The 18,992-nt window shown below is 30.1% G+C and overlaps 1 protein-coding gene across 1 annotated transcript in view; it reads right to left on the bottom strand.

The window, feature by feature from the left end:
- The window catches only part of LOC143196383 (uncharacterized), an 81,811-nt gene that overhangs the window by 10,158 nt on the left and 52,661 nt on the right, over positions 1-18,992 (bottom strand). The window contains exons 12-13 of the mRNA XM_076404043.1: positions 544-709; positions 196-492 (exon numbers count right to left, since the gene is read on the bottom strand). Of these exons, the coding sequence (XP_076260158.1) occupies positions 196-492; positions 544-709 (463 nt within the window). The remainder of the gene's footprint in view (positions 1-195; positions 493-543; positions 710-18,992) is intronic.

Genomic DNA, 18,992 nt, shown 5'->3' with positions numbered 1-18,992 from the left:
AAAACACACATTGCGTGACATAACATATATATAGTAACATATCATATCATAGCTTATCCTATATATTTAATATTTAGAATATACAATGATAATCATTATCACTATATTTAAATATATTCATTTCCATTATTAATTGAAAATAAATAAAATTCATTAAAATAACTTGATAATTTATTGGAAGAGGAAAATTCTTACCCCAATATAAACTGCTTTCAATTATAGACGCAATTTTCTCTAAAGACGATTGGGTAGCCAGGCATGTCTTGTAATCCTTCGTGAGCTGAACGTATTTATCACCAACAATGATATTATCAAACAATTTATAACTTAATCGATTATCAGAACGTCCCAGGTCCAGATTCAGATTCAGCGAGTATTTCTGGTTAGTCTGCAACTCTTTGTATATTACCTCGATATTTTGACGTAGTGTTTTGTTAAGAATCTTTTCGCTTCTCTTGTTTGAGGCATCGTCCAAGTGATTCGGTAAGTTTCCTGAAAAATCGGTGTATTATATAGAGTTTAATTTCTCGGCGGCTAACTTACTGTTATCGCAGTTTGATGTTTGGACAAGTTTATGTTCCAATTTCAAAGGTATATCTCCGTTTTGGGTGCAGGAAGTTGAATACATCAATCGTATTGTTAAGAAAATGTTGTAGATAGTGAGGAGGACAAGAACAAATATACTCATGTTCCAAATTCGCCATTTTCCCTAAAAATATATTGATGTCAATAAATTTAATCTATTGATAAAATTGATACAACAAACGTTACTAATCATTTGTTTTACATTTACCATTATACCTTTACATTTATTGAATTGAACATTGATTATTATCTGTATATTGGTCGGCTTAGCGAAAATGTTTCCTTCCTTTTTAAAGAAAACGGCGGCACTTGGAAACTTATATCGAAGAAGGCACATTTTTAGGCCTAATATTTTTTTAATATGCGCTACAAATAAATATATTCCAATAAAACGAAAATCGCCCAAATTAAGCAGCTTGGAGTAGCCGTCAGATTAGTGACACAAAATATATAAACAAAACCAGAGGGTAGCCGTTCGGTTAAGAGTTTAGATCACCGACAATAACGTAGTAGGATCGAATATTGATGGAGATAAAAGTTTCTTTTAAATTTATAAAATAAAATAAAGGTTAGTGTTCATTGAAATTGAGTGAATATTGATTTCTTACATTTGAAACGATATTAAGTTAGTATAAGTATTTAAGAAACGATGATATAAGTTTGGATAAAAAACAATTAAGAATAGTAATGGTCACGTAAAATTATATTTTATAATTATTCAGAGAAAACAAATTAATGTGCCCGCTTTATTGGAGCGTATATACAACTGTGAAAGAAAAACCCGATACAATTCGAGAATAACAAGAATCGTCTGCTTTATTTGATTAAACGATATATAGATTTTAGAAAATATGTGACTATGTGACATTTTATTCTTTGAAGCTTGTATCAATAATTTTGATTATTTACTTTATAGGTCTAACATAAATTTAGGAAAAACAGTAGTTAATTTAATAACCGTAACTGCATTCCTTTCTAAATTGTAAAAAATAAATTACATAATTTTGTTCGTTATTGTTTTAATATAGATGCTATAAGTCAAATTGTTTTCTATATCTATATAACATAAAAGTAAAGAAGGACCAACTATACTTAGAATTCATGCTCTGAAGTTATTACAGTTCTGAAAATAATCTTACTTATGATACTTTGTTATGATGTTCAGTGGCATAGTAATTTACATTTAATAAATTTTGTTAATTATTGGAAGTTAATGGAAATTATATTTATTTAAATGTTATTGAAAAATGTTAGTGAGTGTTAGTTACTGAGACAGTTTGCATATATTTTAATATATAGATATTTATTATTTTAATTAATGTAATATATCAAATACTTTTCTGATCTTATATTGAAAATGCTGTAAAAACGAGTTTGAGTAACATATCATTTCAAAATTAGCCCTTTTACTCAATTATGAGAAAAATATGATTATTTTAATATATTTTTGTCGAATTTTGACCACAGGATCACTAGTTTTTATTATGATTAATTAAATAATTTGTAAAAAGCAAATATATTTGCGGAACATCTGGAAGAAGGATTTCATCCAAAGGAAGGAGAAAATGTTGTAGCATTACTTAATCCCAGTAACTGTTCTGAGAGGATTACAATGATTGCTGCTGGAGAAGTTTCCGAAGAAATTAAGCACCACTTTAATTTCAAAAGGCACAAAAAAGCAAGACTATAAAGAAAGCTTTTGGTTAAATTAACCATGTTGTTTAATGCTTGCGTTCGGTTAATTAGTTTTATTATCAGTTACGGTTAAATTATTTGATAAACTAATTGTGAAATGCCTCAACCCTATTCTTGAATAAAAAGTTGATACCAATGTGGCGCTATAGAATTCAGCTGTGGGGCTGCACCAGTTGCTCTATTATCCAAGTTATTCAGAGCTTCAAAAATAAGGTGCTGAGGTGTATTGTGAATCCGCCTTGGTATGTTTTAACCTGACCTAAAAATTGATATGGTTACGGACACCATTAGGAGATTTTCCGATTTCCATTAAAGAAGACCGCAGAACCACGTCAACACTGAAGAGTCCAGACTTTTAAATTTAACGAATAATGTCATTAGACGTCTCAAACGTAAAAAAAGACCTTCTGATGATGTTTGAATACTATGTAATTTAGTGGAAAATAGCTTAGTTGCAGTTGTTTATTAGTAGGTTGTGTCAGATTAAAATTAATTATTGGTTGCATACTAGTTTTAATAAACAAATTTAAAAAAAGTTAATTTAAATTATTAATGAAATAATTTTCTTAAAAATGTTATATACATTAGTTATAAAAATATTAACTTCTCTTAATGTAATGACGTGTTCATAATCAACCACTGACAACAATTTTTTTTTGTGGTTTTGGGTTGGACTTTATTATATTGGGTGTTTTATTGCAACGCAATGTTACTATTAATATCTATGGTAAGGGATTGATGACTTAACTACTTCCAGACGTATATTATACATGCGATGAGGATGACTCAAAAGGAAAGAGAATGGCTACTACATAATTTTTTTCAACATAGCGGTTTAATTGTTAGCAAGATAAAAAAGACGAGCAAGCGCAAAAAGTTAGGGGTTAGTCCAAGAGAGCCATCTACATTGACGACATCCAAGCAGGATATTCATGATTATAAAATCTTGCTGTGTATATGGTGAGATCCTCAAAATTCGAATGAAATAAATTGAATGATGGGTTGTAGAAATTTTCAGCAAAAGCAATTAAGATAGATAAAGTCAACCTTTTACATGATAATATTCGGCCAGATATTGTAAAAGTTGTGAAGGATACCCGGTTGAAGCTCAAATAGGGAATTCCGCTACGCCCAGTTTACTCGCCAAACCTAGTTACTTCTAATTACCATTTGTTTATTACATTTGATGTGGAATGCTTGGATAGCATCAGGCCTTGAAATGCTGAAGAAACTGTTTTTTTTGGCTAAAACTTATATATGTTGGAATGACATGGCATATTGACACTAATTATTTGAAAATTATTAATATCCATAAATCATATTCATATTAAACCGTTGACTTGTTGAGTTATATTTATGATTAAATGTCTAATCCCTATGTGATATAATAAAGTTCTATAAGTTAATATAAATATTAAGTTGATTTGACTAGTTTAGGTTCTTTACGTAGCATTTATAAGATTTGCTTGTTAATTTATAGCTGTTATAAATGTTTGTTTTTTTATTTTTTGCTTGTTTTATTGCTATTCTTTATAGCTAATTAGTTTCTTAATCGTTTTATTCAGAACGTAGCAGAACCTTCTGTATTTTCTACTCCCTTTTAGCTACTTAAAACAATGAATCGACCCTTTGTGGAAGTTATGGCTTCAGACTTTCGGGAATTTAAATAGACCTTTTAAGGCTTTAACGAGTACAATTTACCACGTTTGATTCTTTATGTTTACTGTTTCCTAAACTGGAGGCTCAGCAGATATTTTATTGGGGGTTCAAAATATCTCTTCCGTTATTTTCGCTTTTATATCTTAATCAAAAGAAATATATGACTGAAAGTTATCACTTGTTTACTTAAAAGGAACTTTGTTGACTATAAATTATGAATGCGGGTTTAGGGGAATTGGACACAGTGAATCTTTTAAAAATTTCTGAATGAAAATAAAAGGTAAGTATTATAGTTTATTATAGTATTAAGCGTAGGTCTAGAAGTTTTGGGAATTATTAATAAAGAAACATAGTTGACACCACATGATTTAGGACAAGGAATTATCGAAATAACTATGGTGACTCGTGTTTTCAATTTCAATTCAAAGGTATATTTTAACAATGAGAAAAAAAAGATATAATTAAGAAAATAAAACAAAAAAGTTTCAGAGACTTTTGAAATAAAACGTAAATATAATCTACTTCTAAGCAACCCCTTCTAAGATCGAACACAATTAGACTAATTTATTATTCGGTCTTTGAAGCAATTGTTGGGATCGTTAGTTTTCTGGATTAAGTTTTCCTTGATTTTGTATTAATATATTCAAATGATTCAAAACATCTTCAAAAATCTCCAAAAAGTAATGTTGTGCGAGAAGGCATATAGTGATTGAATAAATCACGAGCTATTAAATAATATTTTTCCTTCACAGCTTGAACCCGTGGAAGTAATAAACAAAACCGCTATTTTTACGTCCTATTATAGTTCAGAAACATATTTTCTATAATTCCTGATAATACTAAAAGTTTACTGTTGTTTAACGGTTCAAACACCAACTAATTGTTAATCAAAAATTACCAGCAAGTTTACATAATAGTGTGGACAGTAATCAATTATAATACCTTTATCCTTGAGTAAAAATTAAATTATTATTGGGTTTTTAAAAAATAGTTATTTGTAAATTCGGATAGAGAGGACTAAATGGTTTAATGCCTATTAAATATTTATTAATGGAAAACAAACCAAGGCGCACTGTCAATGTTTGTGTTTTTTTATTTTTGGGGGGTGGACTAGCAATATTGAAAGCGAATTGTAATTATTATTGATGATGGCATTCTGAGAAACAAAGTACCTCAATCATTACTGTAGTTAAAATAAAGTAAATTATATAATTTCAAGTTTTTTATAGCAGCTTTATTTCAAAATATGATGTATGTTAAAACAAAACTAAAAATCCTTTTTTTGCTGATTTAATTATATATGCTACTCTTAAACTATTAACACTAATATTAAATATAAATAATACTAATAATATTGAATTAAATAATACGTTATAATTATAATAACTAAATACAAATGGAGCTAAAATTATTAAAATAAGTTGCAGTTAATTTTAAATAATATTTAAAAACTTATGTTAACCGCTTGAAAAACATTATATTGCGGAAAAAAATAAGGTTAGGATGAACCACCCTTTTACTAATAACATGGCAAGAAACAATTAAATGTACAAGCAATATTATTTAGATTATGTTTACCTGAAACATCAGTGAGCCTACGCCGATATTTGAAAAAAAAAACACTCGCGTCAGAATTAAATTTCCTTCATTCGTAAACACTTTTCACCCAACGGCATTTTTCCAATAGATCTACCCTTGGAATGATATTAATATATCGTGTTTTTAATGTATAATAAGACAGACAAACAAAAGGTCTACAATATTTACGGAATCGAGTTTCAGTTTAATGATATCGCAGGATTCTGTTCTTTTCATTCGACGAACTGATCTGGTTGAGAGGGTCTGCCGCTCTTCGTTCACTTAGTATTTCATTACATAGTGGAGCGGAAAACGGTGAAATATCCAATATGTTAGCAGACCCGACAGACGTATCAAACTTTTAATTCTGAACATTTGATTTTTAAAAAGTAGATTGTGATCTGACCGTTTTGACTTGATGAAAATAAAATAGTAAAATTATAATAATTTTGTACCTGCCACTGGAATTCCTTGTTTACTGTTTAAATGATGATATAAATCTTATGTCCGAAACAGCCATGGATATTGCAAAATATCATAAAAACGATTATTGTTTTCAATCATTTTTACCATGTTATCTTTGCGTTGTTTATATTCTTGACGTTCAAACGGGTCGTCATAGCAACTGCAACATTATTAACAGTTGGTACATGGTACATCTTCCTACATGTTCTTCATATGGTACGTTGTTTAGTTTAAATATAATAAGATAGCTGTTGTTTTACAATCTATTGAAAACGGTGTTTAACAACTGGAACAGTTGGTTATTATTTTGAAGAAAGATCCCCAAACTTGTCACATTTGATCATGACGATGTGATTGTATAGACAGCGTGTGTTAATTTGTTGCTCCTCGTCACACAAAACCAGGCATTGAAAGCAAAAAACCATTTTGATGGTACACTTGGCCCTGAGTCTTGAATGTTGATCCAAAATTATGACCACCCTCATTGTGTTGAATTTACGAATTTTACGAAAAAATATTTGTTAGAGATATAACTTCAGCTAATACTATTTTCAATGGTTCTGGTCACACTTAAGGATCAATGTAAAAATTTTCCTGATGCGTAGCAATCACCTACCGATTTGCCTTTATACTTAAGTGCATTTTTGATCATATTGCCAAGGATGACTGGTGCATGTGACGAATAATCTATTTCGGCGTTGAGTTCGAAAGCAAGATAAAAAAATATCCTGGAAACTTATCGTACACATTTACAGAGTTTAAATGTAATTTTGGACCAATCTAGAATTTACCAAAGGACATACAAACATTACAAAATTCCATTACAATAGGTCCGACTGTTTGGGAGGACTGCAGTTACATATATACCGACAGAAGAGTTATTGTGTTCAGTATATATAAAGATGTGTTGTGTTACAAATGGCAACATTCTTGGAAGATACATTATGCTTTTAGGGTGGTCGTGATACACTCGCCATCTTAAATAATGCGCTAAAACTAAATGATATCAACTTGGTGAATCAGTTATATCCTGCAGAATAATTTAATAAATTATTAATTAACCCAGTTGATCCAGCATTCCAATTATTGGTTAATACATTATAAGAATTTTAACAATATTAGTTTTTACGAAATGATAAATTTTTATGTTATTTTTGCTGGCTATGAGCGGACTATGTACATCGAATTATTTGTACTGTGAATTGGTGTTGATATAATCTCAACGTATGGGCATTGTGTGTTGAATGAGACAACAGTGCAAAGTATGGTCATTCGGAGTACATTTGATAGCAGAAATATATAAATTATAATAACAACAGTAATATTCTAGTCAAATTAGAATCTACAGGTAGCAGTCTTACAGTATGCCATCTGAGGATTTTGTATTCCCATTTTTTGCAGAATATTAATGTTTTTATAACAAATGATCTTAAAATACATGACTTTGATCGTGTCATTATTATGTCATTCACGATTCATGTCACATTAATCACAATTAATACTATTAATATTCTATTTTCAGAACGCCCTATATGATATTGAAATGACTTGATCATACCTTTTTGGACAGTTTGTTATAGCTTTAAAACGTTCAAACTTTTTTCTGAGTAAAAAGTCAACTTAACAGCAGAAGTCCGAAAGAAATCAACTCTTCATTGAACAAGTCCAAACCATTATAATCTGAATTTTTGTATGATTGTGCATTAACTAAATATCACATATAATAAAATATTAAATTATTTCGTAGAGATCCCCAAAAAATACCAGGCTAGATCGATACTATAAATGGTAATTTACATCTAAAACACGAAATATTGACTGCAATTAAACCATTATATGAAAAATTTTCATCATATGACCTGTTACATCGACCTTTCGATTCAGAAACTCAATGAAGATGTCTATAATGAATAATTAAGCCATTAATTTAGACCTTTGCTCTATTATTTAATTCTACTATTATAATATTTTGTTAGTAATAGGCCAATTGAAGTATCCCCGGCCTATCATAGAAAAAACAAATTTTTTTGGTTAAATTAGTTTTCCTTATTGAACATAATTCCTTTCAAGGGTATAAATTTTCAAGGTCATAAACTGATAATAGCGACCCTTCAACTTTTCGATACCATTTTTGTAGTACGATTTGCCCTTTGCTTCAAAATAGGCCTCAGTTTCGCTTCTTCATTCGATGAAAATTTCTTCCCAGCGAGCATTCTTTTGAGATCTGAGAACAGGAAATAGTCGCTAAGGGCCAGATCTGGAGAATACAGTGGTTGAGCAAGCAATTCGAAGCTCAATTCATGGATTTTTGCCACCGTTTTCACCAATACGGTCCATTGTTTTGGTGAAGCAGCACTTTCTCTTTCTTCAAATGCGGCCGTTTTCTGCGATTTCGTCCTTCAAACAGTCAAATAACACTATATAATAATCGCTGTTGATGGTACTTCCTTTTTTAAGGTAGTTAATGAAAATTATTTAAAAATTTTCCCACTCTATGGAGCGGGTTCATCGTGGACTGTATGTCGATTGGACTTCGGAATGAAATTATGGAGCCACGTTTCATCCATTGTCACATATTGATGGAAAAACTCGGGTTTATTAAGCAGGATCATCTTCAAAGACTGCTCCGAATCATCAACTCGTTGGTTTTTTTTAGTCAAAAGTGAGCTCGCGCGGCACCCACTTTGGACAGAGCTCGCTTTGCACGTTCATTTGATATCTTTATCATCTGATATTTCACTCAATTTCAATTTGCGGTTTAAATTCAATTTCAAAATCATTTTGTGGTTTTCTAAAATGTTTTCGTCGGTAGCAACCTCTTTTGGAGTCTACTGCTTTTACCGTCTTCGGTGCTCGTTTCATCATGTCTAAACTTAACATACCAATCTTTGACAGTTGATTTTCCTTGAACAAAAGTTGCTTCACTTAAAATGCTGAAATCCACAAACTAATGATCCGACAGCTGTCAAATTTATACACGCATCTTTTGAGGGTTAGCGCTAACTAAAAAACATATTGATCCTAAAAACCATCTATGTGTCAGGCCGGTGACTTTTTATTGACCTGTTATCTGTAGTTATTTAGCTGTTATCATTTTCAATAAAGACTTTTATTAATTTTGAAAATTACAAACTGTCAATGACCGTCAGCATCGGTACATCAATAGATCTTATATTTGAACAAATTAAAGAGAATGTTCAGTGTATAAATCAGGGATTCTTGAACCAAAAGTGAGTATTAATTACGACCTGAAACTTTATCTCCAACTATAATCTTAATTTTTCCAAAACAATAAAATTTGTCGAACTACTTTTCGGTCTAATTAATATGATGTTTGTAATTTTATTTAATTGTAGTTCTTTATTTCAAAATTTTGTGAAAACATTCTTTGTTTATAACTTTGTGGCCTAAATTGTGGATTCTTTTACAAATTCTGAGTCTAAAAGTAGAGATCATATGATTAAATGTTACCATTTTACAATTCATTTAATATTTATTTGCCAAGATCCGGACTATAAGCATTTATTTATTAACCTAATAATTCTTGTTCTTATTTGTTTGTTCACAAAATCATTAGGTTTGAAAAACATGTCGAGCAGGACCCTTTTTTGTGTTCTTAAAACGTTAATTAACATATTGCCAGAACTATTTTAAATTTTGCTTTATCTTGTTCAGAATACGCTTGGAATATTGAACATCCATACTAGATCTGACATATACAAAATACGAATATACTCCGCTCCACTAACACCACTTTTCAAAAGGGGGGGGGTGTACGAATCAGGACCAACAGAATTAGGGGACCGTCGATTCTGCGCTTTGGAAACACGTGCGTGGGTAATGTTTATATCGATTGGTGGGTTTCTATTCGACGAGTAGGAAACGAAAGCGAGAGATTCCCGTGGGATGGCACTTGTGTTGCATGCCTGATATAGCTAAGTGCTATATTATTATATTCCTCGACATCTACACGCACTCCCTTCTTAACTGTCGGCAATTAAAACATACCAAATAGAATTAGTTTAGAACAAAAAATTCAACTGTTTTTCCACTACGATTAAATCATTTTTTGTATTATCGTTGAATTTATGCAAACTAATTATCATTTTTGCGATCATGTTTTTGTTCATAATTATTTTAAAAAATATTCGTTCTCCCAATGAATTTAGAATGAGATACTGTGATAAGTTTAAATCGGAAAATCCTGGAATAGTTTACGTAGCGACGTTAACAGGCACATATTTTTATTTACTAGAGAACTTAAAAAACTTTAACTTAAAAACTTGAAAACTTTAGCAATCAATACTGTAAGGCAACATATTTCAAATAAAATTAGATGGTTGAAATAATTTTACGTAATGCACTCACATTTTCTCCGCAATAAATTCGAAATTGAACGATTTTTTTGCTATTATGTTTAAACAACTAATAAGGTACATATTTTAGTATACTTACCTCTTTTGCGATATTTTGCTCCACTGTTTTGGTATTCATCATCTAATTTAATATTGTTTTATGATATTGCGTTAACTAAATAAAAATCGTTTCTCTCGCAACAAACTTTATCTGTTTATATCCTATATTGATGGATAATTCAGAGAAAACAGTAAACGACTATACAATTTACACCGGCACTGTGTGGATATTTACCTAAAGTTATTTATACGTGTACCTCCTGGGTTAACCGCAGGAATTGCACGAGCTTATCATGCTAATTAATTTAAGGGAATGGGTTTCCATATTATTTGGTTAAAACTTATATTCTATTTTTATTATTACCATTATATATAGGTATATTGATAAATAGTATTTGTTATGGAAAACTAGATAATAAATAGAAATAATAATTTACAAGCTGGTGGAAAATTGACACTGAAAAAGATTATTTATTTTATAAACTGCTTTAGATTTTCTATCATGTTTGAATTATCCAATTAATTTGAGATAATTTTGCTTGGCCGTATATTATTAACATAAAACAGTTTAATTTTTAGTTTAATATAGTGGCTTACAATTATTTTGCTTTAAAAATTGTGTTATTGTCGTTAATATACGTAATAAATTATTATGCTATCTTACGGGTTTCTCTTTTATAATATTTCATAGAAATCTGCGTTTTATTGATTTTTGTTGTTATAGTGAAATGAATATATAGATGGAGCTAGTTATCGATAAAATAGTCCTGCGGTTGTGTATTGAATATCAGAATATAACATTTGTTAACATAGGGTATTTAACTGGGTTTAACAAGTTCATGAAGGGATTTATAATTGTAAACGCGTTTATTCTATAATACATTTTCCATCACCTTTATTGTGTACTTATTCCAACAATCTTCAACAGTGTGTTCCACTGTCAGTGAATACCCATTTAGCACAAGTCATATCCTAATTATGATATTTTGGTTTGGTTTATATGAAATATGAGGCCGACTTTTTAGCGGGAGAGGACCAAGCAGAGCGCAGAGAGCGGCAAGTTGGTGATTAAATGGCGATTCTAGAACTCATTGAACAAGAAATTGAAAAAAAAATAACAAAATAATTTTAAACTTAAACGTTGGTATTGTTGAAAGGAAGATAAATTAGAAATAGATAAAATAGAATAAAGAGATAAGAGGCTAAAAATATATTCAATGGTGTTCATGAAAATACAGATTTTTTATTGGTAACGTTGTATATTTCTTCTATATAAAACAAATCCATTTTTGACAATAAATATGCTGCGATTTATAGGTAGTTTGAATAGTACTCAAAAAATTAGAGGATATTAATCAGTAGTAAAGGTACTGTATAAAACAAGAATACGCAGTGGAGAGATCTGTCAATATTCTGTAATAAATATATAACAAGAGAAAGTAAATACTAGGGTAACAGTTTTTGTTCTAATATTAAGTTTTAATCAAAGTATCGCATTAGTATTATTATTCTATAGAAGTTCCGTAAACAAAAAGTGATTTATGTCTCTGATATGTAATTGCTGGCTTACATTATTATAAATTGGTTATAAAATATATGAAATACTCAAAAAGTTTGGGTATTATAATTTAGTTTTTAGTTATTTTGTTTATATTACAATTTATTCCTTTTATTTTTATTTATTAGAAAATTTACAGAAATAGAAAGGGATATTCATATAGTGATAAATTATGATATTATTTATATGATATAATACAAGGAATAGCTTTCCATATCATTGTTATTTATTGATAATGTCTTTATTTATATTATAAAAGTGTTCTTTTCTGTAATAGTTATTGAAAAAGAATTTCTCCGTGTTTATGCATGACATAACAAAAACATAATAACTGAAGGAGATAATTATATATTTGTAAATTATGATGTATATAATATTATTTACCTTATAAAATTATATAAATTATTTTTATAAGAGTGTTGTGAACATTGAATATTAGAGAAAATTGATCTTTTTTTTACAATGTATATATATATATATATATATATATATATATATATATATATATATATATATATAGTAGTTTTTATTATATATAAATTAAATATTAAATTTTTTGTATATTTGTAAGTTCTTCTTTATATCAAGGTATATAAGATATGTTTTTTAAAATCTGTTAATATCCCCTAATTTTTGATAATGGCCTTAAAAATTACGATTTAGGAATTGAGGAACCTTACATTTTCAATATTAATAAATTGTAATGCACTTTTAGCTACAACAAATGTGTCTTTATACACTATACATCTACATTAAATTGTTGAATTTTTTAAATATTGAAAACTGTATATTTGGCACGATACGACTCGATTAATTTCTTCAGTTGTGATTGTGACTTTTCATTAATTAAGGCATTTTATTACTCATTATTCGTTACAAGTGTAACCATTTAACATTTTCCCATTATAAATTGTGTGAAAAATTTTGAATTATCTACTATAATATCACAGGTTATATATACATTAACATCAAAATCGAATGTTGTTTTACAGAATATTTATGATCTACTTAACACTGTACTAATGTTTGTTTTCTTTAGCACATAAGCAGTACGAACTAGAACTAGTAACCGGTAGTTAACAGTTTATAAGTAATCCACGTAATAGCCGATCAAGTTCTCTGGTAGGCTCGAACGACCAGTAGTCTCCGGTATGGTCAACGAATTCTTTTTCTCCCTCATAGTGGGGCTATGGCTGGATCATCTAACTCTCCCTGACGGTGACCTCAAGTGGGAACGGATGTATCCTGTACGGTAATCCATGACGTCACGGCGCGGTAGTTGTACACCGTGTCTTGTACGTCGATTCCATCTAGAAACGGACACAATGTAGATAAATTATAAAAGCAATATCTAGTCATCCAGTTGATGATGTCGGTCAAAACCATATGAGAAGTGAATTTGTACAGATGGTGATTATAAGCAGTAAATTTGTTTCTGCCCATTTGTGATAAATATACATATTTGACTGTATTATATTGCCATTAATATTATTTCGACATATAATAATTATAGCCTATCCAACGAAGTAGTGTATGGCCTATTACAATTTGTAAATTCGTTCTAATACCAGATAATATTTTCCTTATCATTTTATTTCAGTTGAAAAGAGATACAATGCGGTCTGATACGTTTAAATATGTAATCAGCCTGCCAAAGTCGCTCGGTTGTCAAATGTCTGTAAAATTCTTCAAAATATTAGTAATAAGAGGTTATAAATCAGCAAATGTTATTTTGGCGCTTTGTTCGTTTATATAGATTTCAAGTCGCTGCTTAATATTTTGGATTAATCTGGATGGAAATGCCGATGCCAAATAAATAGTCAGTCAGAAACAGGTTGCGTCTCCAATCCGTATCTTCAACCAAGAACGGGGTAATGGGAACCAGTTATTACCAGTAAAATGCGTTAGAGAGGTAAGTAGTGACACTATTAAACCTTAGGCTACTGGGGTTTTATTGGAAATATTTTTATTGTATTACAGCTACCCTAAATATTAGTGTGATACTAACTAATATAACTGAAATCTCCCAAGAAAACCATATAATTTTGGGTTCACCAAAAATATAAATATAATGTAATACTTTATCTCTTAATACTATATTTTTATAATTTAATAATCTTTTTAATAATCTTAGAAGAAACTTTTACATTTATTAAATGCTATTTAACGCTTTTAGAGGAATACAATTTTTAAGAGCATATAACAAAACCAAGAGTGACTTGTTAGTTAAATTTTCGTACAAACATAAATATTTCGAAATGGAATATTAGGCCATCCTTGGCAAGACGCTAATAAAAAGAGTGTAAAGAAAACAATAATTTATGTATAAAAGTAAAGGTTGGAATAGCATTGTAAATATTTGTTCTTCATGCTGGAATCAAGAATCCAACAAGTGGATCGACAAAGTCTTAATTAAGGATTGGCTTGCAAAACATAAATTAACTTTTTAAAATACCATATTGAAAAGTGAAGTAGCTCACTTGGTAAATATACGATTAATGAAATATTTAATTGTTTTATATGTAATTTATATTTTAGTAGTAGTAGTAGTATATCAGATGGCTGAATAATATGGTCACAGTGTTCAATCAAATCGAATTGTTATGGGACGTGGAAAGTAATTACTACAGTCAAAAAAGATATGCAGGCAAGAAGTGTTTGGATTTGTGGAAAGGATTTTCTAAAATAACACGCTTCGATTTTGATAAACTCTCTTAAACACACAGAAAAAGAAATTGACATACAGTGGAATCTTAAACAAGTGTTAGATAGATTGAAAATTAACAGCTTAGTTATTGACTTCAATACTAGCTCATAATGTGACTGTAAGTGAATGAATTTTTCTGGATGTGGGATTATGATTCAAAGGTGACAATGCCAAGATAGGGTGATGAGAGTGGAAAGAACTAAATGTGAGTATATAATGAATATAGCTTAGATAACTTTAGAAAATCATATTGTAGAACGTGAAAGATTTATGTGGATAGATATATGTGTATATATTCAGAATATGTTATATATGAGCATTTGGCTGAGTACGAGGAGAGAATAAACTATAATTGTTTTGCAAATATAGCACATGTATTAGAGAGAATACAGTAATTCAGTATCAAGAAAAGTATACAAAAGTATTAACAGAAGGAACTAAGGAGAAATACAGTGATATCAGAATGATTTTACAAGAAAACTCAGCAACGAGATAAGCTAAACCCAAAAAATGTAAATAGCTATCTGATGAAAATGAAATACAATACTTGGATGTACAATTGTTAATTAGGTAGATTAAGATTCCAAAGTATACCATAGGTAGTTTAGAAAAGAATTCAATAACTAATCTAAAACGTATTGTGGCTGTTTAATTAACTGTAGCTTAAATCCTTCGACAATATATGCTTTAGTAAATCCATCTATGTATAATGGTATATATTGAAACTAAAATCCGTTAATCGTTTTGACGTCATAAATTGATATGGCATGAGTTCACTGTTACTTTGGATAGACTGTAGGTTATAGTGTAAATGGAAATCATTAAATATTTTATGCAACGTTTATTGTATAATTTTTAAACAAGATTTGTGGAGCTTTAAAATTCTATTACATACATTTTATATAATTGATCTGACAAACACGTTTCCATTACTCGAGAAATGATTCGTATTTGCGTCAAATGAAATAGGTTGGAGGGTGGTTTTGATAGGCCAATAATAAAAATTTTATGTAACGCCTTAACGGAAATATGACCAGGTTTGTCCATATGTTTAAAAATGTGAGGAAATATATGTGTAACGGAAAAAGGCGCATTTTATAGTCTGCCTACCTTCCTCGCCGGAAACAACACCTTCTAATTTTTTGTTTGAGCGGGAATACTGAATTGCTATGGAATGCCAAAGGTTGAGTTTATTTATACATGTTTTGAAAATATATGGAACTAATTCGAACTGGTAAGTAGATATGAATAAACAACCTTTTTTATGTCACCAGTATACCGGTGATGCCAATAGATCAGTTAAGCGAAGTACCAGTGCGTTAGACAAGGTTAACCGTGATCAAGACATTGCTTCTTCCTTTTTTGTATCAATAAGTGGAGTATAAAAATTAGACACTGATTTTTTTAATTATTTTAATGTTTTGGTTATTTTGATCTGTTTAATCATCCCAAATCGTCTCGATATTTTCTTTCGATTTTATGAACATGGAGAAAACGAGATGGTAATAAGTACATGAATTAAAGAACGTTAACGATGTGTGAGATCCGGCTGAATACTGAATGAATACTGACCGCAACACTCAGTTTAATAAAGCCAAGGTTTTAGTCATTTTACAATGTTATTTTGGGTGGAAACGCCAAAATATTCTAAATTATCAGCTACTGCCTTAAGATGCAACCTGTAATAGTTATAGTTCAGATGATCAATTTTGTATAAAAAATCACTTGGATGATTCATTTTACCACTTCTATTCCAATAGTAATATTTTGGTAAATGCAGTTAATGTAAAGTGTCTGTTATAACCTACTTATTAATATTTTAATAACCCTTAAATTATTTCATTTAAAAAGATGTGTGCTGCTGACAATTCTTACAACCAACGAATGAGAATGATATATATATGGCACAGGTTTAGTTGGAGGATCAGGGATTTATCCTATTAGAGCAATGTGAATATAAATAAATTATTACTCAGAATGATCAATAAGCGTTAAGTATCCTTATCTCAGTTTAAAAATATAAAATCAATTGAAGTAAATTTGTTAGTGTATACATTATCAAAATGTAGAATCATTAAAAAGTAGTTTGTAGCGGGAAACAAATATATAATATCGACCAAAATATTTTGTATGCTTGTACAATATTCTCCACTAACATAGTTTGTCCTAGAAACAGAAATAAATATCATTATTGGGATTAATTCCATTATATTCTAAAGCATGGATATGCACAATATATAGACAAGTCGTATACATCAATATTCTAGGATTATAAATATTTTACACTGGAGCATCTCTTTAATTTATTTATTATTCAGTCGAATGTTTTCAGTATTTTTTTAGTGAATAGATTGGTAGCTTTGTAGCATAATTGATGCTAATCCAGACTAGGTTCACCATTTGTTATGCATCTATAAAAATTAGTGTTTGGTGTTTATTTTAGGTCGTAATTTTGTTGATTTTAAAATCACGTTGGCCATCATTGTTAAAAGTCAGCGTCATTTAAGAATGAAAATCAGTTCCTTTTGGTTTAAGATGAACAACATGGATGTGGATCATAAATGATTCTAGCGGGACAGAGCTCCACCTAGTGAATGCTACGTAGTTTTTGCGGTCGTCTAATTAAGTTATAATTTTATTATATTACTCTTCGCCATTTTTCTACACTACCTTCATAGTTTTTTAAATTAAATAGTTTTATTCTGTATTATAATTTAATTTATTCTGCATATGTAGTTAAAATAATATGGATCCATGCAATATAATATAACTTATTGTATGTTGGCAACACTCAGTTTAGATGCCGAGACTGGTGGGTTATATTTCAGTGTATTATAAGTATAAAACCTCCTCCATAGTTAAAACAAACAATCGGTGAAATTTATGATCTATAGTCTATTCAAAATAACACTGAGCTCAGGTCATCAAAATGTTTAATGTATTGCCTGTCTCAATTTGTAAATTCGTTTCAGAATCATCATTTATTCATTATTTTATTGAGTGGACTGCACGTATATATGATGATGACAGTGTACAGAAAACATGATAAAACATCATCGGTGAAGAGAAACACTGGGCGAAATGCAAAATTAACTCACAGAAACCGACGTACCTTAAAAAGGACTATGCCCAGACAATATAAAGCAATCACGGGCAAAGTTGAAAGAATATGGCGGGATATCCACAAAACTGGCATTCATGGAAGGGTTATGATAGTGAAACCCTTTAAGCCAAGATGTGAAACCCCCAAAAGCCAATGATAAGCTCTGAAAGAAGTGGTGTTTCATTAACCTGGCCGCTTGATGATTGGTAGAATATGGTATGGTTCGATGAATCATCGCTTATATTATTTCCTTCAAACGGGTTTATGTACGGGGAACCAAAAACGAAACAATAATTGTGGAATTAGGCAATATTGTGGTATTCAGCTGGCCCTCTTATTCATATCACTGGTCTGATTACTCCGAATTAATATCTTGACATCCGCAATGACGAAGTTCTTACTATAACTAGCATATTGCTGCCAAAAATATCATATTTCTATATGATAATGCGCCCATACGCGCAATCAAAAAGATAAGTCCTGGCTTGAGGGGCATCAGAATTACATCAAACATTTTCTCTGGCCATATCAGCATTTTACTATTGCTCATCCCCTATATGATTTGATGTGATATATTTGCACCCAATAGGAATTATTTATTATTAGGTACCATAATTAACATATGATCAAGATTTTTAAAAAGTAACTATTTTAAATTGTTAATTCTCGGCATTTATTAATAATTAGAGTGAACTCATGTTTTTATCGAGTTAGAATAAACCAGGAATTGAATAATATGATAACATCTCAACTCAGATTTAAAACGATCTCACGGCTTAGACAATGGATGGTTTTAAAGCCTGAATATAACATTAAATCGGTTATAATGAAATACGGTCTTCTGGTCTGTTGGCAACGCGAAAAGAGAAAAAATAAACCCTAATTGAAGACGAAACGAGACCGTTTTATGGAATTAGCGTTAAATTTTTTATTGCGGCCCCGGTTATGAAGTTGTTGAGGCTGGCGGAAGTTTCATTTTTATACTCCAATTTCGCGATGGTAAACGTCCCCTGGGCTTTTCGCGTTTTATCCTTGAGGTCGGCGGAGGAGGCAGCGAGATTTGAAGAGTTAAAGGTGCTCTCGAGATGGTAAAAAGTAAAATGGGTGGCCTTAAACGTAACTGCGATGATGGTGATGCTACAAATGTCGATCAACGTTTTTTGGTATGACTATTCGTATAACACTAGTTAGAACTATCATGCATATTAAAGAAAACGACAAACAAAT

Source organism: Rhynchophorus ferrugineus, unplaced genomic scaffold (assembly GCF_030347505.1).
Source record: "Rhynchophorus ferrugineus isolate W39M unplaced genomic scaffold, kcgeb_rfMv2 rfM4, whole genome shotgun sequence".
In the NCBI taxonomy this organism is placed as follows: domain Eukaryota; kingdom Metazoa; phylum Arthropoda; class Insecta; order Coleoptera; family Curculionidae; genus Rhynchophorus; species Rhynchophorus ferrugineus.
The sequence above is the reverse complement of the archived record's forward strand: the minus strand, read 5'-3'. Positions and strand labels throughout refer to the sequence as shown.